General features: G+C 40.0%; 1 protein-coding gene across 2 annotated transcripts in view; it reads right to left on the bottom strand.

Annotated features, from left to right (window-relative positions):
• Positions 1–1,604: 1,604 nt before the first annotated feature.
• Positions 1,605–25,245, bottom strand: part of enox1 (ecto-NOX disulfide-thiol exchanger 1) — a 142,375-nt gene continuing 118,734 nt past the window's right edge. Inside the window, exons 10-17 of one of the 2 annotated variants that reach the window (XM_080290808.1) lie at positions 22,812–22,929; positions 21,859–22,064; positions 17,439–17,546; positions 14,407–14,463; positions 13,330–13,432; positions 5,339–5,424; positions 4,126–4,150; positions 3,866–3,990 (exon numbers count right to left, since the gene is read on the bottom strand). In XM_080290808.1, coding sequence (XP_080146934.1) covers positions 4,148–4,150; positions 5,339–5,424; positions 13,330–13,432; positions 14,407–14,463; positions 17,439–17,546; positions 21,859–22,064; positions 22,812–22,929 — 681 coding nt within the window. In that variant the 3' untranslated portion in view covers positions 3,866–3,990; positions 4,126–4,147. Of the gene's footprint in view, positions 3,991–4,125; positions 4,151–5,338; positions 5,425–13,329; positions 13,433–14,406; positions 14,464–17,438; positions 17,547–21,858; positions 22,065–22,811; positions 22,930–25,245 lie in introns of both variants that reach the window. The other variant, XM_026145384.2, reaches the window with a different exon arrangement.

Raw genomic sequence — 25,245 nt, 5'->3', positions numbered from 1 at the left:
CCTCGGGATGAATAAAGTATGATCGATCAATCAATCAATTTGGTGTTTCCTGTCACTCAGATCTCAGGGCTGAGTGTGTGTAGTATCGATCTGTTTCTTATAGTGTCTGCTGCAAGACTTATTGATGTAATACCTCAGCGTATGAGTGTTTCTGTTAAACCTATATTTATGTGTACTGCTGTAGCTCCAGCAGAACCACCAAATCTGTGGTCTGGTTTCTAGTGTTAAATGTATGCAATGAAATAAATGAAAGAATAAAATATTACCGAGGCACCACCATGCCTGGAAAACTACAGCCTACCCTAATTAAATACCCAACTAAATATTTCCAACCCCTGATTTACTGTTTGTCCACAAATTGCTGTTTTCACAGTTTCCCAGGAGGAAAATCCAAGTTTTTTTCCCCAAACCTCTTTGGTTCAAAATGCAACTTTCAGAAACTTGAAACTGGAAATCTCTGTTGTCACACACTGGGATCCATGCTGTGACCAGCAGCTAAAACTTTATTTTGAAGTAGTATTTCTTAAACTGGTTGTTGAGTTTTGTGTGGGAAAAAAAAAAATCACACAAAATGTCCATCATGGGCTTTGTACTATCCATGATTGTTTTGTTTGTTTGTTTTTTGTTAAATTTTGGTTCCTCAGTTTTCTTCAGTTCTTGTTTCGCTACATATTTTTCAGCATCATGTTGCTTTTGTGGATCCGTCATTGTCTCTCTCAATGTGTCGACGGTTATTTCCTGTTTTAGTTTTAAGCTTAGCTCCTCATGTGGTCAGGATACTTCTAAATAGTCCAAAAAAAGGCCTCTAACCACCATTTGGTAACCAGACTGTTACTTATATAGAGCTTTTGTACTCTAACTGATAACGCTTTCTATATGTCCTCAGTGTAAAACACTATGAGGTCAAGGAAAGGTGTGATGGAGAATTTACAGGGAAAAGAGAAGCATGGAGTAGAGAATTCATCTGCAAAATATCACTTCATTACAAAAGGTTGAAATTTTAAAAAAAAATGGGAAGCTAAATACCCTAAAAAAATGAAATGAAACTTGTTTCCTTACTTTTTCTTGCTGGAGTGCGTGAACGTTTAGACCCAAAACAACACAAAAGCAGAGATTACTAATGCAAACTGATCTACAGCAAAGCTTAAATACACAGTCGGTATATAACTCACAATCTGGATTTAGACAGCAGCAAGTGATAAGAAGTATTTTATTATAGTAACGTGTTCAAACTTAACTTGTATCAGCCTGTTGTTGAAAATTCAAAACGTGGAGCACTCCACTCTTCCACTTCCAAGCCACACTTTTGTGCAACCATTCTTTTTTTCTTTTTTAGAAAAGAAGATATTTAGATATTTAAATAAGGAGAACGAGTACCCATAACATTAATGGGAGTGCAATGCTAAATAACATTAGCATTGTATTTTCTACATGTCCAGCTTTGTGGTCTTTAAAAACACTCAGAAATGACAAAAATCATCTTCAGTCCCCAGACGAACATCATGATCTCTTCCCTTCGCTCTAGTCAGAAGGATAATAAATATTTGTCACAGTCATTAACTTTGTATACTGTATTTGAAAAAAGTAGCACCACTTAGGTCATGTTTTTTGCATTTTACCATATTTAATTACAATATGTAATATGGCAGTGGAACATTTCAGTCTGCTGCCTTCTGTGAACAGCTTCTTTACACAATATAATGAAATAAATTAAGCAGAATGATTGAATTTCGATCCCTCACATCGGTCTTTGACAAATCAGCAATTTTTCTTTCTTTACTTCCATCATCTTCATGCGTTTTTTTCCCCCCAAATATTGTCCTTTCCTTCCTCTAACCCTCCTGTTTCCAGTGTCCGTGTCCTCATCAGGGAGCACCTAACAGGCCTGGAGTGTTTTTACACTTAGTCACTCAGATTATTTCAAACTCCACATCAGTTTGCCTGTATATTATTATTTTTTCAATTAAAAAATATCTGGCAGTAAGAAATAAATACGAACTCATGTTCACACACCAACCCTAAACTGTCACTCAGTAAACACTAGCATCCAGTAACAATGGAGGCTCACATTATTTACGGTAAATGTATCCAAGATGTTTTGCGATGGTACCCAGGTGTGAAGTAGCACATGTCTGTTTGAAGATTTTTGGCTTGCTTATTCTCTGATCAGGAGTAGCAAAATCTAGGTCCTTATACTGCACGTAGTCTTCACAGATATAATCCCACAGGGTAGTCTGGCCTTAAAACTGTAAACTTCTAGCACTATATAAGGTACTTTATCACTGACAGGTACGTATCTATGAAGCGCCTTGAGGCGACTTATGTTGTGATTTGGCGCTATATAAATAAAATTGAATTGAATTGAAATTGAATTGAATTGAAATGGTCAATTCCAGATCATGTGACACAGACATATGATCTGTTCTAATCACAAATAGAGATTAGAACAGGCCACAGGTATTAAAGGTACCGGGCTGCAGTGATTGGAGTTCCACAGGGTTCTGTGCTGGGATTAGATCTATTTACATTATCACTATAGTTTGTCTCTTGTCCCATCTCTCTCTGCTCTTTCCCCTCACCAAGAATGTATTATTGTTGGGTCTTTACCTTACAATATAAAAAGCACTGACGCTGTGATTTGGCACTGTATAAATAAAGCTTAATTGAAACTAATGCAATGAGCATACCTAAAGAATTCACAGTGTCAAACATGTTCTCACCATTATTTGTTCTCACATATGATATTTCTAACACCCTATAGATCTCTTGTATACTGACCTTTTAAATTGCTTTTACTTAAAAAAAAATCTTATTTCAGATACTCCTTTCTGCAGATATACTCTTTTTACAGAATGGGGGATTTACTGTATTCTGATAGTCTAGCAGAGTAAGGCTGAAGTTAGTTGTGCAATGGCCGTCCTTTCATGTAATCTGTGCACACAGACTTTTATTCCCTTACTTTAGCCTTAAAAGCAGCAAATCTTCTCTGAGGCAACACATAATTTGCACCCCAGTAGAAATTCTGGGGAAAATCGCTTCCTTATGGACAAAGTCAGGGAATTGCCTGAAAGCTTGAAAACCCCAAATATGAATATAGAGAAAATGCAACACAAATAATGTTAGATATTGTTTCACCACCACATTCAGAAAGTAACACAAGATTACAATCAGCTGGCAGTAAAGATTAAATTAAAGGGCTCTGTATGTGTTTTTATTGAATGACAGATTTAGAGTTGGTGTACAAAGTCCTTTCCAAACCATTAAGAGGAAGTGATCTATCTGTGGTCCCATCATGCCACAGGAAGCCCAGCAAAAAACTCCCTTGCACAGCCAGTTCTTGGACCAAGTAGGAGATGATTTATCTGCCAGGGAAATGAGGTTTGGCATCAAATCTTTTAACGTTCAACTTTGGTATAAATTTTTTTTAAACTCTCTGTCTGTGATGTTTCGGTTGTTGCTGGATTTTTCAGACTCCAAACTGCACCGACAGCAAGACACCAAGGACCATGATTCACTTCAGAGGACAGACAGAGGGTGTGTCTTCCGTGCTGACCGACGATAGTCTATAACGCCCTGTTGCAGTTCACCGTGGTGACAATCTGCAGTGAGGAAAAGAAATGTTATTTCACCTGAACCCAGCATCCAGAGGTGAAATGTCTTTTGGGATTCTAAAAAAAAAAAATCCGTCGCTTTCACAGTTTCCAGTGTCTGCTTGAGTGAACGTCATCTGTTGTCTACTGCACTGCCGTGTGTCTGAAGAACATGCGCACACACACATGTGAATTAAAGGTCCGAGGCATTGTGCACATCTGTTCACGTTGGTGTGTCTTCGCAGTGTGTGTGTGCGCCACTCCTGTGTCACGCTGAACTCAGTGTGTCAAAACCGCAGAATTTCCATCTTTTTTCCAGAGTTGCACCGACGCCACTCAGCTCCTGCCTGAACATACTGGGCAGACGGACCATGAGCCGCTCCAGTTCCCCTGCAGATACCTGAACGACGACAGCAGAGAGGAAGAGAAATCAGACTGACATAGAACAAACTACAGGGGCTTTTATTCTTGATTTTCATATCATATTGGATATCACTTTGGTACTTTGGGTCTTATGAAAACACATTAGACCTACCTTGGATTTGCAGGTACAACCTTCACTAGATTAATTAAAAACCAAAGAAAATTGGATAATTTTTAGACACATTTTGTTGTTATATGGCAAATCTTTATCATCTGGCAACATCTAGGGCTGTATTATAAAGCCAACACTTAAGTGCCAAAAACTGTAGTTCCTCTATTGGCCACTTGAGGCTCCAAAAAACTCGAACTTTATAGCCTCAACCGTATCTGTTTCTATCTGATTTCTCATGCTTTTTACCTGATGTAGTGCCTTTGAGTGATCATTCCCTAATAACATTTATATTTACAATAATGGTTTACATAGCAGTGGGAAATACATCTGATTACAGTAGATATTTTTTTGAAAGGGCTGTAACTAAATTTAAGGATCTGCTTCCTCCACTGTTATCTTCTTCAGTGTCATATTCCAACACAGAGCCGCTATCTAAACTCAGGATGTCTTTACCTTACAATATAAAGCACCTTGAGGTGACTGTTATCGTAATTTGATGCTATATAAATACGACTGAAATTAATTGAGAAAAGAAATGAATTGAAGTTTGTGGCATTGTGACAAATGCAGCTTAGCTACCATAAAGTAACCTGTTGGATAATTATCAGAATCATCTTTTATGTTTGTGTAATGGTTAATTCACTAATATGTGCAAGCTCTTTAGTCTACGTGATATTTATAATGCTAAAATATAATTATCACTAACATAATTGAAATGTTTTACATATAAACAAGGAAAAAGCAGTTGTAAAGCACATTATTATTATTATTTGTTAAGTTGGCAAGTTACAGTTATTTATATACAATTTCTGAAAAATTACTTTTTATATAAATCATTATAGGTGTTATACTAAATTTGTTAAGCATTGTATGTGAGACTGTTGCCGAAGATGAATGAAATGAAAGTAAAACTGCTATGTGTGTGTTCTTTTGTGCCTTAGTATCAGTATGCTGCTTTGTGCTTTTGCTTGATAAAAATATCTAAAAGCACTGACGCACCCATAGGCTTACTCTCGAGCAAAACCCAGAGAACTTCTTAGAAATGGCCAGTCCAATTCTAAGAAAGGTTACATAGATTATGCCTTTGCAATCCCTTGTTTGTTGCTCATGAGTATTTTGTGTATTACATACATTTTCTATGTCATGTGTTCTTTAATAGGGTTTAGTGAGAAATGTAGCTGAATGTTTCATGTTGTTTTTTAATGACATTTACCTTGGAGTCTAGTCTCTGTATGTACGACCACAGATACTCGAGGTTGGCCCCAAATGGATGGACATGGAGGAAGGTCGATATAATGCCTGCGGAGAAGAAGGGCCATTAGATAAACCTGCGGTTCAGTGCAATGAAAATATGAGCATGGGAGCGATCTAACATCTCACTGGCAGAGATGATGAGTAAGTAAATCAAAGGTTAACAAAACTATAGAGAAACATCTAAACCTCAATTAAGGATGGAACAGTAAAAAACCCCAGCATATTTATATTACACACAATGCATACAAATATTTCAATGAGCATTCATTCCCATTTTCATTTGCAGATTTTACTTTAAATTTGTTCAACATTTGGACAGAAACATTTGTCATTGGATTTCTGAATGCAGTATTTGTGAGGCAAATGTGGTCTTTGAAAACTGCAAGTGTGTATATTTAGTATTTACCATCAGTATTCATGAGTGCTTCAAGAACAGGCTTAGCAAACTAATAAAGCCAATGTGCGTGTGCACACACACACACACACACACACTGAGCTGACAAAGAAGTAAGATCCACTAGAGTGACTTTTAGATATAAAGGTTCAGGCTCCAGCAGAGCAGCCAATCTGCATCCTCATGAAATGCTGCACAATAAACAAATGGCAGAGCAGCCCCATAAAAATGCTGGCCAGAGCAGAAACTGCTCTCAACTTGATTACTTCTGAGAGGTCCTGCAAAGGTAGGCAGTCATGCGGAGGGGGGGAAGGAGTGGATGATGGTGGGGGTTGGGTAAGGGTAAAGAAATAGAGTGGCGTTCCCTGGAGGATCCAGCACAGCCAATATTTATTTCCTTGATTTATGTGGCGAAACGCTTGCAATTACAGACGGGCCTAATTCAATTTCTTCCACCAGGCCTGCTCACATGGAACAGTGCCACAGAGAACTGTAGGCTGAAGGAGGGGCAGGGATGTGGGTGCACTAAAAAAGGAAGTTAAATTTCAAGCTTGCACCAAGGAACTCTAACTTAGAAAAAGGGAGGAGAAAAAACCTACATAATCGACGAATGCAGTATGACATTTGGGTCCAGGCTATTTCAATTGCAGGTTCAGATAAGTTTCATAGTATTTACTATGGATCCAAGTTATTTTTCAGGAAGACACCTGCTAACAGTACATTTACTGTCACGATATACAAGTGGTACAAATCTTTGTCTTCTTGTTTTAAAAGTAGCGCACAAAAAAAATAAAAAACCTGTTACTTCTTTAGATGAGTTAAATGAGTTAAAATGAACAAATCCAAACTACAACTGAAATATTTTCTACATGTATAAGATAGGGCTGACTGCTGATAAGAGGAGACAAGCATACAAAGGAAAGTTTAGGAGCGTTTGGAGAAATTGATGAAACTACAACATGTACGTGCGTGGTTCGTGGTGCAGCTGCAGAGGAGGCTGACACACCAGAGCTCCATCGGCTCATCATGCCTCCCCTGTATTGAAAGTGGCAGGACCTGAGGTGGTTGTTGTTGTGTGTAGGATGCATCTGAAAAGCCTTCACAAAGCCCCACATTCAACTCTATTGAAAAATTTGTGAACAACGCTTAAAAGCTGGATTCATGGCAGGAAAGCAGCTAATTTAAACACACTCAATTCTGCCAAGAGTGGACAAAAAAAACTGTTCAAGAAATCATTAAAAGCTCAAAATTACTGACATTCATGATGAGTGCTTGAAAACTTTTGACCATCGTTTAGCTTCTACAGACAACACAAAAGGTAAGAAAAAACTATTTTTCTGTGTATGACCTCTTATTCAAAAGAAAGGGAGTGCTGCAGCTGTATAACTGGAGCCTTAAAATGGTTTTAATGTTTAAAGTTTGAGGCTTGGCATTTCAAATAGTCCAGGACTAATTTATGAATCATGGCAATTTGTGGCTTCGGCATCTGTGTCTGCAGACAGTGATTCAAACAGTGGACACAAACTTGAACACATGCTACAACTGAGTGTGTGTGTATCGAAATGTTCCACAAATGTGCAAAAGAAAGCATGCTGGCAAACCTACTGATGGCTAAAAAAGCTCCTTTGTTTATTGTGTTTGGTTGGACTATTTGAACAAGTCAATAGCAGAAAACAATCTGTGCAGCCACACAGCAATAACTGAGCCATAGATGTGGAACACAGTAACATCACGACACAGCGCATACAGTCTGTATGAAATGAGCATCCAATTTATTCTTTTACGTGTGCACCCAGACTCTCGATGACTGCTTGCAGACGTGCAAATGCAACAAACATACCATCTAAACTGACAATTTACTGTCACTTGAAAACCTTCTGTTTTTTTCTCCACCTTCATTCACACACTGATATCAAAAGGTTCAACATACATGGATGACTTGCCTACCTTGCTTATTATAGTATTAAGAGTTGCATGTTACTTAGCAGTAATTGTGCAGCCTACCTCTGTCTGTCCCTTGTACAAATAAGACACCTTGCACACACACACACACACATACACTTTCATACCCTGACCCACAGATCATTTAAAAAATTATATAAAATATATGATAATAAAATAATTAATATAATATTGGATCTATTATATTTGTACTGTCAAAATGAAATGACATTAGTCTCATGAGCTACATTAGCAAAACTAGTTTACTGGCAACCGTTTGCTAAAAGGACTCAGCCCATGGCTGTGGTGTCTCTCAGTCTCTGATACATCACATGCCAAAAAAAGGTCTCAGTTTTCTCCAGTAAAAGTAAAACAAAAAATATTAAATAAAGATTTCTATTTCTATTCTGTAAAACAACACTGTGCCCAATGTCCGTAGCTGCTACTGTCACGGCTGCTAGGTGCAGGGAGCAGCATTTGGTAAACTAGACCGTCCAACACTTCCAGCCTTCGAAGGACAGCCTATGCAGCACCTTTATGGGGACACACGTAAGGTCTTCGGGTTCACCTTAGCTAGCTAACCTAGACACAAGTCACTTCTGGTTCTAAAAAACCAAGATGGCGGTAGCAACAATGCTGAACTCAAGGCTAAATTAATTCATTAATTAAAAAGAGTTTTGTCAGAGTCAGGGGACTTCATAATCTAAAGTCCTTCTACATAGAAGCCTTGCAACTGAGCAGCCATCTTGAGCTCTACTGGGTCAGCTACTTTGAACGTTATATAAATGACCTTCAGTTCCATTGGTCACTCATTCAAAAAGAATCTGACTTTGCAATTCTCCCGTAGATTTGAATTGTGGATTCTTTGTGTCTCTCCCGCAATGCCTCTGCTATAACCCACTCCCACTTAACTCAAGTTAGTCAGAAAGCCAGTCAATGTGGAAGCATTCTCCCTGCAAGGCTCACCTGGTGACCTCCTATGCTGAAAGGCTGCACGGACCTGTGCTTGATTCTGCCCGGGACCATTTACTGTGTGTGACTCTCCCGTCTTCCCTATCCAGTAAAGGCAAATATGCCCAAGAACCATAAAACAGGGAGAATAGGTAGCATAACATTTCAAAATACTTCCACTCAGTGTTTTGATATGCAAATTAAAATGCTAAATGTAAATTCTATTGTCTTATTTGATTTTACTGTGTGAGAAAATCGGCCACATGCCTTTAAAAATGTGTTTGTTTGATGAAAATCTCCCAGCAGCAGCAGCAGCAGCAGCAGCAGGGGAGGAAGACAGAGAGCTGTGCCTCCTCGCTCCTTCATATTTGGATTTTCTTGGCGCCACTAAGAGAGATAAATGTGCTGCTGTTCCTCCCGCTCTGCTCTGTTGTGGACAAATACAGATCGTCCTGTGCTTTTCTCCACGCTGCTGCATGGTCTGTGGTAACGCGAGGCTTTACAGAGGGAAACAAAGGCAGCAGAAATGAATTGTGTCCAGCTGCTGTATGGGGGCCCAACACAGAGTGAAATCCACGTCTCTGATTTTAGAAGAAGATAGAAACAGAAAGGAGCCACAGCAGGCTTTAGGCACTTTGTTTTTCTGTCTCTCCTGCAGAAGAAGGTTTGAGAGCTCTCCAAGCTCTCAGACAGCAGACGCTATGTTTACGCCTAACACGGCAGCGGTGGTATGAGCTGAGACGAGTTAAGTGTCAAGCACTCTTGCGCACTCACGTTCAGTTATCTTTAATGCTCCGCTACCGAATACTCTCAGAACTGTGCTGTGCGCTGAACTTACAAAGTAATCAGGGTGCTGCTGTCCACACGTGTAGCTTGAATGAGCGTCACAGCCTGCACAGTCTCTCTGGAAATTAAATTAGCCATGAAAGCTGTCAGTAAGTTCCAGTCAAAGACTTTCATAATCCAACTATGCGCATAATCCACCTTGAGCTGTGTACTGGGAGAGTTTCTTGGAATGAGCAGAGGCTGGAAACAAATCACTCCGAGCAAGAATCTGCGCTCTCACACGTTCACCTCTGCTCACACAGCAGCCAAATTAGATTTACATCTTTCCTGGGCTGGAAGAAAACAGAGCCAAGGAGAAGACCAAGACCTAACTGCTCTGTGGGTAAAAAGGTTTTTTATACCGGTGATTTCCACTGATAACGTAATGGAGAGGTAAGCAAGCTTTCACTTTGTTCCTTTCGCATGCCAGCTGAAATACATAACAAGAAGAAGGATATGGAAAAACTTCAGGTTATAATATCCACTGGAGATTAATTTTCTGACTGAAGTCTCTCTTTTCCTTCCGCTGTCCAGCCTCTGCAGAGCAGAAGCCTCACGATCTGAGGTGAGAAAGAGTAAAAGATTAAGCAGTGAGTGCTCTGAGAGCTTATTTGGCCACAGTGTTGCCTGTTGGGTACAACAGGACCATACTGTCAGTGAACTTCTGCGTTATTCCTGACACTGTTTGCTGGAACAAATAATAAAAAAAAAAAAAACCCTCACAGATTTCAACCAAAAAGTCAAAAGGGGTTTTATTTCAGTGTCGTCTCATCCATACCTCAATGCACTCTGTCACTTTGTACGCCACAACGTGTGCACATCTGTACACCTATAATATCAGTAACATCCCAGAAACATTAGTGGTAACACTTGTGTCCTTTTATATTTATGTTTATATTTATATCTCTTTTTCTATACTTTATTTTATAGATAGCTTTATTGTAGGGGTGCAACGATACACAAAATTCACGGTTCGGTTCGATTCGATACTTTGGTGTCACGGTTCGATATTTTTTCGATACAAAAAAATGTTCATGCCTTTTTAATTTGTCATTTATTAAAATTATAAATATATATTTTAACTCAAAAGTACAGTTTTTAAATTTAATGTTGCTGGAACAACAAAGTAATAAAAAAAATAAATATATCTGATTGAGGAATCACTCATCTTTGGAAAAGAGAGTTTATTACAGAGAAATGGCTCTTTCCAAAATAAAAGCTATACTATCTGCTTCTTCTGGGCTATATTCTCAGCAGCATATTAAACATATCAGGTCCCCATAAGGAGAATCATGTGCTAACGGCTGTCTAAATGACTCGGGTAAAGTTTGTAGCATGCGTGCTTGTTGTTTTTGTCTGCTTCCACTTGTCTTTGCACTAGGATGCTGTCGGAGTAAATGTGCAGTCATATTCGTTGTGTTCCCACTAGTGCTGTCAGCGTTAATCTCGTTGAAATGACGTTAAAGCCACAACACGGCAAATCTCCGTCAACGAGCTACCGCGGATCGCCCCGTGCGTGGGGCTGGACGGTCAACACGTTAACGAGCTAACTGCGCTAACATACTAGTTTCCACCAATGTAATTGAGCATTGCGTGGCACATCCAACATACTGTTTTACTTTTGTCCATCAGGGTCATACTTCACATGAAAACCAAAATAGTTTCAGAAGAAAGCAAAAAAGGTGCACTTGGGACAAACTGAACCAAACCTATGCTTGTTGCGTGAGGAAAAATGATCAACATGCTTTTTGTGCCTTTTTTGTTTGGTGGTATAACTATACTTGAGAGATTTTTTCAAACTCAGACCAGTGCGTTTCAGCCAGGGGCGGAGCGTGGGGGTGGCTTACTGGGCTTAAGCCCGGGTTGTTTTTTCAGAAGCCCGGGGTCTTCTGGAGTGTAATTTTTTTCATAGTTAGATGCCTGGCTGACAACTGTATAAAACAAAAAGTACACACAATATTCGAAGCACATAGTGCACACTGTGGGAATTTACGACTGTGCGTGAATCCCCCCTGATATTGGTATGATCCAAGCTCAGGCACTAAACGACTGAGCGAGAGGGCGGGGCAGCTGCTGCCTGTGTGCGCTGTTGGAGAAACGGAGCCAGCCATACTAAGGAGAGTCTAAGTTTGACCAGGTACCAAAGCAAATCATTCGTACCGTACAAATAATGTAAATTCTGACGGTGCATCACGAAAGATTGATATCAAACTGATCACTTGACCAATATTACGTTACTCGCTCTTCAAGTGAATCAACAAATGGCGAAATGAAAAGCCGAACAAATGCTATTTTTTTTAGAGTCTTAGCTTACGTGTGTTTATTTCATATTTTCAGTTCTTACCCTCCCCGACTAAATCGGTTTCAGTTATGTACTGAAATATAAGAATGGACATTAGAGGGTTCTTTCAAAGAAAAAACTCAGGTAAATGTTATTTTATATATTATGCTTTGTATGTTGTTCAGTATATTTCTATGCAAAACAAGAGGGATTTCAATACACAGCAGTATATCCACAGTTTAAACCAGATATTTGCATACACTTTATGGAAAACACAAGAACATTTTTTTACTGTACAACATCAATTTAGAGTAAACTTGTTTTGTTTTGGATAAATATTGAAACATCTTTTGAATTAGTTAAATGTCAGAATAAAGAGAGAGAGATCTGTCTATTTTTTATCACTTTCATCAAATTTAGGAGTACATGTACACTAAGTTTATTGTTAATTAATAAGAAAACTCCAGACGATTCCATTCTGAGCTGAAGAAGCTTCTGATAGGTTAGTAGAGTCCATGTGAGTAAATTGGTGGCACACCTGTGGATGCATATAAGGCAAAACAGAGTCTGTTTCTTTGAAATGGGAAAATCAAGAGACATCAACCAAAACACCAGGAAAAGAACTGTGGAGCTCCATAAGTGTGGCTCAATTCTGAATACAATTTGGTGCCATTTACAATTAAGAAATACAGATAGTTTCTCTCTTTACTCTTAAAGTTAACAAATGTTTTTTATATTTATCTAAAAAAATAAACATTTAGTCTGATTTGATGTTACAATTAAAAAGGGTGTTTGTGTTTTGATCTGAAGAGTTTGTAAATATCTGGTTTCAACTGTATATTTGATGATTGTCAGCACAAAGAGGGAGAGAGAGGAACAGAGATGAACAAGAGCAGGTGAGACAAACATGTTAGTCAAATGGTTGTTTACCAAAAGTACCACCGTATCATAGGTACTCATGTATCTCGTACCTAGTGTTTCTTTTTAGGTTTGTTATTTTTCAAATTCTATATTTATTAAGTTATGCAGGCTTGTTTGCACAACAAGGCTAAATAATTATATAAACTTTTCTCAATCTAAATAGTGGACTTTGGTAGAATTAAAAAATAAGTGTAGTGCAGGTCTATGATGATTTTTAGTGCTACTATCATCTAGTTCTGATTCTGGTTCTGTCTTGGTTAAGTCCTCAGTAGTCCTGATTTTGAACTGTTGTAGTCCTGTTTTAATTCTGGATCAGTTCTGGGTCTGGTTGAATTGGGGTTTAGTCCTCGTGTCTTGATACAGCCCCGACTTTGTTCTGCCTTGCTGCTTAATTAAAAAAAACTAGTTTAAGGTGTCCTGCATATGTGATATATTTTTTTCCTATATGAAGTCATTCTTTTTTGAACAAAACTCAAAACAGAGCCTATTAATCTTTCAGTCATTTCTACCCCCATCCCACATGCATACCACCCTTTAGGGCTAAGCCCCGGGTGTTTCAAATGTCTGGCTCCGCCTCCGGTTTCAGCCATGTGTTATATAGCTAAACTGACAGCCAGTAATAGTAAGAAGCATTTACCAAGAAGCAGAGCCTCTTTTTCTGAAGTGATGACTCCTCTTGTGATAAGCTCGGTCCTCCGGTCTCTGCTGTGGTACAGAGAAGGAACACACCCGTTGATCCCCTGTGAAAACACATGTGTATGACAAAAGAGCCAAAACATAAGGGTACAAATACACTTTAACTACCAATTACTACATGAAGCTGATAACAGAGGGCTGGGAAACACCCGGAAATGAGTTAGCATTTTGCATTTGTGTTGTGTCCAGAACTGAATGTGTTTTGTTGAATAGTTTTTGGCGCGGTATTAACAATTACGCATTTGCAAGGGGCAAACTGAGAGAACAGAAGCTGCTGGGTGGCCCAACGTTTTCCCATCTGCCTTTATGCTTTCAGAAAATATCTAAATCATTTATCCTAAATCAGTTCATATATTCTACATTAATCCAAAAAGCACGAGGAACAATGCCACTGGCTTTCTGTTGAAACATTTGTTGGATCTCATTGACATCAGCACTATATATTTGCAACACACAAAGAGCACACAAAACCCAAGCAAAACCTCATCATTTAATAAAAGGCATCACAGTGTTGCACTCAGGAGGTCCAGATTTTCAGATAATAGTACAGTGAATGCAGATCGACTCAGAGTAGCATGATACAAATGTCCGTGTCCTCCTGACTTCAATCAGTGTGCACTTCAGCAGCTTTGAGGCTAATAGTCCATCTCCCATGACATGTGCAGTATACAGACACTGTGTGTAAATGTGTACATACTGGGTCACTGAGAAGCAACAAAGTGCTGTGAGAGACAGCTGAGGACCAAAATAACAGACTGTAACCTCTCCTGATTTCACTCATGTTTCACTCTCATCAACTGTTTCCTTTGTTTGGGTCTTTACATTTTTTTAAAAAAAAAAGTGTGCTGATATTGTGTGAATCACAAACACAAGCATCAAATCTCTACTTTTCAAACTGTTGAACAGGGCCATGTTTGGCTTGACAACCTGACAAAAATGTTGTTTTTAAAAAACAAAAAAACAAAAACTGTCAGTTATTTTTCTGCCAGTCGACTTCAGCTCAGGCTTCAATTTTTACCTTTTCATGGAGCTCGCCGTTGGTCCCTTCCACAGTCTCCCCATTACTGCTCAGCAGCTGCAGAGACACACAGAGAGAAAACAGAAAGTGTTTGATGAGTCGCAGTGAAACTCAGAGTTTGAAGAAAAAACATTTGTAACAAAGAGTCTGTTTTTTCTGCTCTTTTATAGATGGGTCTGTTAGAAGGACAGGCTGGAAATGTGCAGACTGTGAGACCATTATATGGATACTCTGAAGAAACACTGTGCTGATAGCTGTTTGAGAATTATAAATGTATTTATCGTGCACAAACAGAGACATGGCAAACTGGTCATTAGGCGTTATGGAAGGCTTTACAGAGAGCTGCCACAGAGACTTGGCCGATGTTTCCTCTCATCTAACTCCCTCCTCTTCCCACGTTCTTCTAACTTTATCATCCAGAAAGTAACCCACTCAGCAGTGGACTGTTAAATGGGCTAGATAAGTACAAAAGCTAAAAAAAACCTCAGAGAAAATAAGTAAAAATTTTAAAAGGGGGCATTTAAATTGACCGTAATAAGTAGTGACAGATGAAAAACAGCGATATGGAGCAGACTGTGGTCCCCAGTTTCCAGCAAAGACCAGTAAAAGAAGTTAAAGGTAGCGATTTACACCCACAATCATCTGTTATTAATACAGTCCTTGATTTGAAACCTTCTGTTTTCTAAGTATAAAATATGACTAAAGACACTTCTACATCCCCGGCACAACGCCATCGTATCTGCCTCCTTCAAACACGCAACATAACCTACAGCTGCTTCGACTCTGCGCTGCCAGTTATCCATCACAGAGCACTCATCAGCAGAGCCCGGCAACCTTCTTCTCATTACTGCAGCCAAAACCGCACAATGACCGCGTGAGCTCTCTTACCTTCAGCCAGCTGCTTTTACTCAACAGTTTCTGGGCAAAAGTCAGTCATGTTTTGGAGATTTGATGCTCTAAAAGGGACACAACTCATGTGCATGGGAAAAGTATGTGAGGATAATGTGGGCTAGGTGATTAATTTGCGGTTTGTGTGAGTCCAGCATAATGTCTGTGCAAGAGATATGCAGTGTAAACAAAGTATCTCCCAAAAACTGCATTAGCCATGCAGCTGCCACTGTTTCAGACTCTTCCTGCTCCTCGTGTGAACTCTAAAGAGGTTTGGGCAATCCAGGCTGTCACTGTTCCTCAGGTATGAAGCACCTGAAGCACCTACTTCATTTGGATTGTCTCAAAAACTTCCCCCACAAAAGCTCCTGTGGTATACAGGTGCGAGCTGAAGTACAGATGAGCAGCTGATTTACGTGCTGTTACCTCCGACCGGGCTTGTTCACCTCTGCCTACGGACTGGATTCATCTATGTGAAGCGTCTGTAAAACTTGGCAGTGAAATCACTACATAAAAAGTGTGTCTCCTCCTCCCCCAGACCTCCTCTGTTCCCCCTGACAGCCCTTTTATTCCTGCAGAATGTATGCATCTATGAAGTCTTAGGTCAGCCTGCAGTAATGTTGCTGTGGGATGTGGCAAAGAACCAACGGATAGCCAAAATAAATTCGTTTGTCTATACATACACTGCTCAAAAAATTTAAAGGAACACTTTGAAATCTCAGATCTCAATACCACAAAAATAATAGGTGTTCCATTGGATTTAGGTCAGGTGAGTGTGGGGGTCAGTCAAGCCAACAGTCAGAAAAGATGAGGCGAGAACATCAAAGCAGCTGATTCGATGCCACCACAGATCCGACTGAGTTTCTTTGGTCGTTCATAGTTCATCCTTCTTGTGAGTACCAAATAAACATTTCTGTGTTTCTGGAGATGTTTCAAATAAGTTGAAGCAGCCACAAAAATCTGGTATTAATGGCTCAGCCTTACACCTCCCCATATCTCAGACTGTTGACCTTGACATATACTGTTGCTATGAGATGAGAGTGAAAGTGAAACTGACTGAAGTCCAGTTCTCAAAACCTCTAGACGTTACACTTGGAATGCTGTGGTTTCACATATATGTCCAAACAGAACTGCTGTGAGAGGGCATTATTGTGAAGGGGTGAGCGAGGCAGTGGTGTGAAGGTGCACCTGCCCCACTAAAGGTGAAGCATCATTAACTCCAGCGTTGTGTGCTCTGTGTTACATTCAGGAGTCCCACGGTTCAGTTCTTCGGTGTTTGTTGTGAGCTGTCAATGCTTAGCTAGCAGATAGCGGTTAGTAAGTACACTAAACCAGGTTTTGCTTACTTGTCTGACACATAATAATAATAATCACACAAGATGCAGTGTGTGGATGATTTACTGTCAGTGAAAGGCCTTTAGCAGAGGAATAAATACTGTAACGTTACTTTCGCTGTAAATAAATAAATAAATCGATATTTATAATTTCTAATGGGTAATACGCAGAGAGTATTTTGCAGTTTCTAACACTTGGTCCGCAGGTATTTATAAACCACACACATGCCATCTTGGCCAGTCACCTCTCAGCTTGAGACCGCAGAATAACATCCTGGCGGGGCTGTTGCCATAGCAGCACTCATGTCCTTCCAACCCCCTTCATCCCCTCCATGAATTTAAGCTTCTGTGTGTGTTGCAGCGTGCTTTTTCAGTATACCGCACATGAAAGAGCCACAACAGAGAGACCGGAAAATGCACTTCATGAGAACATGAAGACTGAACGCTACAGCGGTGTTCTTGCTGGATTACTGCTGTGTTCTGTGTGAAATACCTGATTAAAAAAAGTGTGAAGCAGTCAAAGGACTTAATGGCATTAAGCCTGAAAAAGACAAACATGTCTGGTCATTGCTATGTAGACACAGGGCTGACTATAAGGAGTCCAAACAAAAGGAATCCAGTCAAGCGTAACAGAGTTGTACATCATCATGTCCCTGGAACGTCTTACTACTTTATTTTCTAAAAATTACTTTAACTGCAGCCCTGATTAAGATAAGGAGAAGAGGGAGGATGGATGCATGGATGGATGGATGGATGACTACTTTAAATTTGGTTGCCAGTAATGGAGGGTGAATACTAATTGGCGCACACCTTGTCTCTGAGGCTGAGTACCTCCCCCTCCAGGTAGCGGTGCTCTTCTCTTGCCTGCTCCAGCTCAGTTTCCTTGCTCGATAGCTTCTCTTGTAGGTTCAGAAGTTGCTGGAAGACAATCGCAGATACACATTTAACTTAACAATATCAATTTAATAATCACAGGTACCTCCCAGGTACCTCTAAATAACAAGATTTGACACCGCAATATATATTGGGGCTGATATATATTGCGGTGTCAAATCTTGTTATTTAGAGGTACCGGGGAGGTCATCAAATGTCATCTTTATGGGAGAAAAAGTTAATGGAAAACTTTAAGTTCAAGGGGTCTGAGTGCCTACCAAGCACCTGGCTCTCACATTTCCAACTGAGTTGCAGCTGTGCAGCTCAAAATGCAGTGGTCAAACATAAGGCCCAGGGGCCAGAATCACCCTGTTAAAGAATAGACGCTGCTGGAAAATGTAATGGAAACCATCAATTTTGGACTTTTAAATATATTTCACATTTTTCTACTGTCTACTGTAGAGGCTGTGTCCACAGTAAAAAAAATAAAAAGTGATTATTGAATTTTCTGTTGCATAATTACAGTGCAGTCTGGCCAATGAGGTACCAGAGTGCTTTCTGTAGTTTTTTACATTTATGTCTTACAGAGGAGGGAGTTTTACTGGTCAAAGTTCGCTTTATGTGGCCCCCAGTGAAAAATGAATTGACATCCCTGCTATAGAGTAAATTTCTGGCTTCTGTGAGACGACTGCTGTTGTTATTTGGCGCCATGTAAATAAATCTGAAAACTAAAACTGGCATCAGGACATATTTAGATGTGCAGTCTTACTGCAGGAGAAACTGTTTTGTGACTTTACTGTTCACAGCTCTGCATTTCCAGGATGACTTCAGAGAGTTTCAGGTTAACATTAGCTTGTTTTTCAGTTGCTGAAGGTTTGCTGGTTAAAGTCATTAATTTGAACATGGAGGAAAAAGGAAATGATGTTTACTTCTACTAAATAAAAGAAAGCCAAGATGCCAAGAAGCTGTAGGACGTCTTGCTTCATGTCTTAGAAGATGAGAAAACAGAACTTTGACTTGAGGCTGCAGCTGTCAGTGAGTGTTGTGAGAGGTTTTTATCTGCCTGCTCCCTTTACCTACACTCAACACTTTGTCATCTTATTATTCTCCTAGTGCTGAAGCCACTTTTATTCTGATTTTAGTCTTTTTATCACAATAAGATGTTTATTATTTAAATGAACTGACTGTTTCATTCATCGTGTACGCGTTCATATTTTTTGCATGATGCGATGTCATCTTAACGCTGTGATGAAGTATATGAAGCAAAGCACTTATTTTGTTTGTCACAGCTGATCATCTGCACTGAGGGGGAATAAAAAAAACAACGCTGCATGACAAATGAGAAGCGATAGCAGTGTGAGTTTCCCCTCACACTGCTAAGAAGTCAAGTAAGCAGCACATTTACAATGAGCCAGCAGGGCAGTGTGTGCGTGTGTGTCTATATGATGGTGGTTGTCTCCAATGTGCCTCATTTTATCAGTGCTGTCAGTTTAGATTGAGAAAGACAGGAAGTCAAGTTTAATCAGGCTAACTCGTGGCAAACGAGCTGCGTGCTCCGACACAGCTTACTGTGCTCCATGAAAAAAGTAAAGTGAGGAATAGTGGGAGAACTCAGCAAAGGAAAACACTGTTTGGTTGTTGGTTTTTCTGTGTTTGCTTGTGTATGCTACGCTTCCTGCTCTTTTCTGATCAAAAAAAAAAAAAAGCTTTCTTGCAAACACTAAAAAGACTTGAGCTCATGGGTTTCATTATTCAAGTCATTTTTAAAGACACATTCCTCAGATTTTACAAAAGTAGCTGGTCTGTATCAGCAGAATTCTGAGAAAAAAAAAGGTCAGAATTCTGACTTTTTCCTCTCAGAATTCTGGAGAAGAAGAAAAAAAAAAAGACATGCCCACTTTTTTCTCCCAGTGGCCCTAATCCTCTTCTGTAGCTGCTCCTTTAAAGGTCACAACAGTGGTTGATCTGCATCCATCTCACCCTATCCTGAGCATCCTCCTTTGTCACCCTCCACCAGCTCCATCTTCAGCATCCTTTGGCCAGAATATCTAGCACCCCTCCTCTGCACATATCCAAACCATCTCAGCCTTGAGTCCCTGACTTTGTTTCCATACTTAAGCTGTCCTTCTGATGTACTCACTTCTAATCCTGTCCCACAATGAAAATCTTAACATTTTTAGTTCTGCGACCTACATTTTTTAGTCAGTGCCATCATCTCCAGAGCATACAGTGTATGCCATACATCATAACAGATCTAACTACCATCTGCTAAACCAGGGGTGTTGAACTCCAGGCCTCGAAAGCCGGTATCCTGCAGGTTTTAGATATCACCCGGGGTCAACACACCTGAATCACATGATTAGCTCATTACAAGGCCTCTGGAGAACTTCAAGACATGTTGAGAAGGTAATCTGACGTTTAAATCAGCTGTGATGGATCACAGCTTGGAGTTCGACACCTTCGTCCAGCCTCTCTTGTTCTCTCCTGTTGTCCGATGCTTTGGATGGTTGGTCAAGCTTCACTACCATCTAGTCCTTGCACTGTTATACCTATCTGTGTTAAGATTCCTCTGAAATCTTAACCAACCCCCCCCCCCAAAAACCCCCAAAACAAAACAAATTCCTATACCCGTTTATTGAATCAATCATTCTTTTAGCAAAACCTTTCATGATTTATTTACTGTTTTTATAAAACACTAAACATGTTTTCAATGTTGATGCTTAACAGTAATCACAGTTGGCAGAAGTTAAACATGGTTAGAGAGCAGATGTAACTCATAATTGTTTGCACTTGTTGGATAATGATGTGATTGTATGCTGGTTCAGAGTGTACAGCCAGGAAGGGCTGATGTGGATGGAAACAATGTGAGAGGCAGAGGAGGACGACTGCACATAAAAGGTGTTGGAAGAGAAGGCAAAGGAGGAGGTGGAAGGGGACGAGCAGGAGCAAACATTTCAGATGAAATTTGAGGAACTGAATCAAGGATTTTTTTTTAACTACTTGCAATTTCTTTGGAATTTGAAAGCAATCACACGAGGGAGGTTAGTGAGTTAAATTTCAACACTGTTTTTAAACTATTTTGATGGAGAAGTTAACAAATGTTAAGTAGTTTTATGAGCTGTAAAGGCTGCTCGTGCAATCTGAACACAGTTTGGTTGCGAACACAGAAAAAGCTTTGATGTGCATATTTGCAGCATTTTGGGATTATAGCTTGAAAACTGGGCTTCGAGAAACATGTGGAAAGTTTTCAGCAAATGTGTCGTAGCAATGATGAAAAACTGTGAGAGACTATTAAATATCCTAAATAGCTTAATAAGACGCTAAAAAATTAGATAGAAAGTTAGCCGCAATCATTCACTTTATCTTAAAGGAAAGATTTTAGGGGCTATCCCAGCTGTCATACGCTGTCTTTGGACTCTGGGAGAAAGCCAGAGTACCTGGACAAAACCCAGACAGGCACGGGAAGAGCAGACTCAAACCCGGGACCGCCGCACTACTGTGGTTTCTCCCAAAAGCAGAATTCAAGTAAAATATCAGCTAAAATCTGTATTTGCCGATTATCAAGAGGATCTGTAACCTGTAACTGCTCAAATTAAGAAAAGCAGTTTTTGTTAGTAAGAAAATAAATTGTTTACCTGCCTAACGAATAGTTTCCTTCTTTTTTCTTAAAAAATACAAATAGAGAGCATCTGCCCCGGAGGCCTGACTTAGATGGTTGCCGTGGAACATTTAATGAAGAATCTGCAGAAGCAGCAGCGAGAGTAACACAAACTGTTGTCTTCAGTTCTGCTGCATCAAAATTCATTGTAGAGAAATGTTTAGAACACGTTCAGCAGCACCAGTGTTCATTTCTTCATTATTATAGGCCATTATTCATTCACTAATTTACAGTATTGATTAAGCAGAAGTGAAATTGGGAATCACGCTGACCTGGTGACGGTAACAAGAAATCTTACTGTAATATATTCTTCCGACTGTTATTGAACCATTATGGCCAACACTGTTTACTTTGTCCTCGTGCTTGTGGAGGTCTTAATGATTGAACACGGGGATGCTCCTCTGTTTGTTTTTATAAACAGCCTAGGGTTTAAGCAGCAAATACATTTTAATGTTTTCAATTTAGAGCAAACGTCTTCCAATAGAAGGCATAAAAAAGATATTTAAAAGCAAAGCTGAACAGCCATAAATGGCAGATTACATATTATTGCAATAATTTTCATGAAAGGTGTGACTCAGTTATGTAAAGTTTGACTATCAGCAGAGATCAGAGGGATTTCCTAAGCTAAAAGTACGATTAAAAGGATTATAGTCACTTCTGAGAACCATGAAAATGTGATGTGCAGGCAGACAAACAAACCTGCTGCATGCTGTGCATGCTCTGCTGCAGCAGCTGGATCTGAGCCTCTGGGCTGTGAGGGTGTGTGTGCGAGTGATCGTCTTCTGGGCGGCTGGCTCTGCTCTGCTCCTTCCTCAGGAGCTCCACCTCGTTCCTGTAGGCGTCCAGCTGCCAGCGCAGGGAGTCGTTCTCCTCCTTCAGAGAGGCCTGAGTCTGATCACACACTCCTGCGGGAGGAGAGAGGGAAGAAAGGCGGGATCCGGAAAGGTGAGGGAGGAAAGGGAGGAGATGAGAGTAGGAAAATAAGAAACAAGTGGATGAGAAAGACAAAAAGGAGAGAGAAAGAAACAATGGAAAGGCCTTGTGTTGTTAAAAAAAAGAAGAAATGAACATGAGCATCTCATTCAGGGTCCACATCAGTGATGTCCCCACAACTTTATCCTGCTTTGGTTTGTTTTTATAATTGAAGGGTTATATGAACAGCAGATTTAATGCTGCACAGGCTGCAAAGTCTCTTGTCAGAAATTTCTTTTTAAAGGCTGGTTTAAATAAAAACTGCCTTTACACGTGTTCGAGTAAACCCAGCTTGAGCTATTCTGTTTGCTGCACAGGAGTTTGTGACTTTTTATTGGTTAAAGTGCCACACAAATAAACCAGCTTGTCTAAATCACATAAACTCAAAGATCCTGAGGAGCTCTTGCGAGCAGAGCACCAAATCGGGGGACCAGTGAAAAAAAAGGTGTTTCTAGAATCTGGACGTCTCAAAGACAGAATTAATCTCAGAAAAAAACAATTTTACTTTCAGTGTTCACACTTTTGCGTGTGGCTGAGACAAAGCAAAGCACAAACAGGAGTGACAGAGAATCAGGGGAAAAAATTGGCACGTTTTCATCATCCATCATCATCTCTAGCCGGAGGCCTCAAATTCACACCTTTAGTCATTTAATGTGTGATTTGAAAGGTGATATTATTACCATTTTCCTCAGTGCGCATCTTCTTGCAAGGACTTTCATCCGACTCGTCATCCGACATCTCCATCTCCTCTTCCCGTCTGATGCCCATGATCTCTTCGCTGTGGGCGTTCCTCAGCTCCTAAAACATTACAGCCAGCAGAGACACAGAGCAACAGCGGTCCTCAGCTCACTCGTGAAGAAATGGGATGTCCTGTTAGCAATTACATCACACGCATGCCGTTACAAGTGTCGTATTTGTAACAAGTTGGGGCAGAAAGGCTGTGTTTGCGGTCTAAAAGGTTTCCAAACATTCTTAGAAGTTATCTGTGTCAACTCAATGCATTCTTCTCTGTTCCATGGTTACAGTTCTATGCATCTGCCTTTCAGCCACAGATGTACAAACAGATTGCTTTGATGCTAAAGAAAACTTTAAAACAAACTCGCAGCCACCTCTGAAGTTATAAGAAGCTTCTTTTATGCACTGAAACACTTCCAAACTTTGAGCTGGTGTAGTTTGATGCACTTCCTTTGGGCTTTAAATTCACAATAAAACCAGGATAAAAAAACAAACCACCCAATAAAGACATACTCTAATAAATAAGAGTGTGTGTGCTTTTCCTATTTTAAGTGTGAGGCTATGTCTAGCATTCTCGATGTGTAGCTCACTCAGTCACTCATGTATCCTGTTGTTTTATTGGTTCTCTGAGTTTAACATGCTTTTTACAGCACAGAACAGCCAGTGTCAATTATACCACTTTGTTTTATATTATTTTATACTTTAATTATTACAACAGTATGTTGTTGTTAACCGGCAATAATACAAATGAATGTCATTCAATAACAACTGTGGGTGAATTTAATCTGTGGCTCTCTTCCCCAGCATGTCTTTGTCCTGTCCTCCTCCCCTCACCCCCAACCAGGCAGATGGTTGCCCCTCCCCCTCTAGCAGATCCAGGGTCTACTGGAGGGGGAGGGGAGGCCATCTATCCTGTTTCCTCCTTAAAAGGGAGTTTCTCCTTCCCACTGTTGCCAAAACGCTTGCTCAAAAGGGGTCATATGGTTGTTGGGGTTTCCTTCTCTGTATTATTGTAGGGTCTTTACTATATTAAGTGCCTTGAATTGATTTGAATTGAAGTGAACTGAATTTTTTACCACAAAGCGTCCATTCAGATATCGGAAAGGGTTAAAATTGGATTTTGGCTGCACTGATGCGTGGCACCGTGGTGGCTACATCCAGTTTATGGTGGCAACTCAGCCGTCACATTGTTGCAATAAAAACATTTTGCGGCCTACCTCCCAGCTCCATTGTCATCATTCCCATTGCTTTCATGAACTAATCATTCATCAAGCGAAGCACATACGCACGAGATGTAATAGACTGAGAGCCTTTTGCCTGCGTGTCGTATTATCTTTCACTTCTGCAGAAGTTGCCTGTGAATCAGATCTCTGCCATTTTCGCCCATATTCATTAGCTTTTCATTTGTGGGCTGTGATTTCACAGACCATTTCCTAACAGAATAATATCCATCTTCACTGAGGAAAAATGTGCAGCCTGCTTCCGAACAGTTAGCAGAGACACTCCTGTTGTTGTAGAAATATGGATTCATATAGACTTACCATGAACGGTAGCCATTAAAGGAAGATCTCACAAGGGGACTGAATCTTACTATAGATGAATGAGAGCCTGTGGAATTCAATACCTCTTACCCAGAATATTAACTGTGGTGACACCAATGCCTCAGTCAAGACCCTTGTGTGTCATACAGTTTTCGCTTTGGCTACCCAAAATATAAAATGCCAAAATAAAGACAAATGAAAGAATACAAACATGCTAAGAGGATGCCTTTCATTATTCGCTTTTCAACCTGGACCAAATCACAGCATCCATCCATGCATCCATCTGCCTATCCAGCCATCCATCCGCCTATTCATCCATCCATTCATGCATCCATCCGTACATCCATCCATCCGCCTATTCATCCATCCATCTTCCGTTTACCAAGTTCAGGGTAGCGGGGGACTGGAGCCTAACCTAGCTCTCACAGGGTGAGACTGGTTCAATTAGTGTTGGTTAATAAAGACAAGATGATGTAAATAAAATATCTCTAGTTCACGCTCAAATGAAAAGACAAAACAAACAAACAAAAAAGTATAATAGAAGTTTTTTTTTTTTCTGCTTTATGTATCAATGCCAGCAAAGTTTCCATATGACTGCACAAGGATCTGAAGTGTTCATCAAACCAGTGGAGTGAAAGCTTCCGACAGTGAAGTGCTTTTTATCCTTTAGGTCATTTATTGGACTTTGCTTTGTTTTCAGCTCCTTTTGGTGTTAGTCTTAGGTTTTATTTTAGGTCTCAAAAATAAAATATTGGCAAAGGCACTGGCACTTACATGGCACCTGTCTATTCAATTTAAGTACTACAATTCACCCACTCACACACATTCATACAGTGCT

Source organism: Astatotilapia calliptera, chromosome 16 (genome assembly GCF_964374335.1).
Source record: "Astatotilapia calliptera chromosome 16, fAstCal68.1, whole genome shotgun sequence".
NCBI classification, from domain to species: Eukaryota; Metazoa; Chordata; class Actinopteri; order Cichliformes; family Cichlidae; genus Astatotilapia; species Astatotilapia calliptera.
Note: the sequence above shows the minus strand (reverse complement) of the source record. Positions and strands in the feature narration are given on the sequence as shown.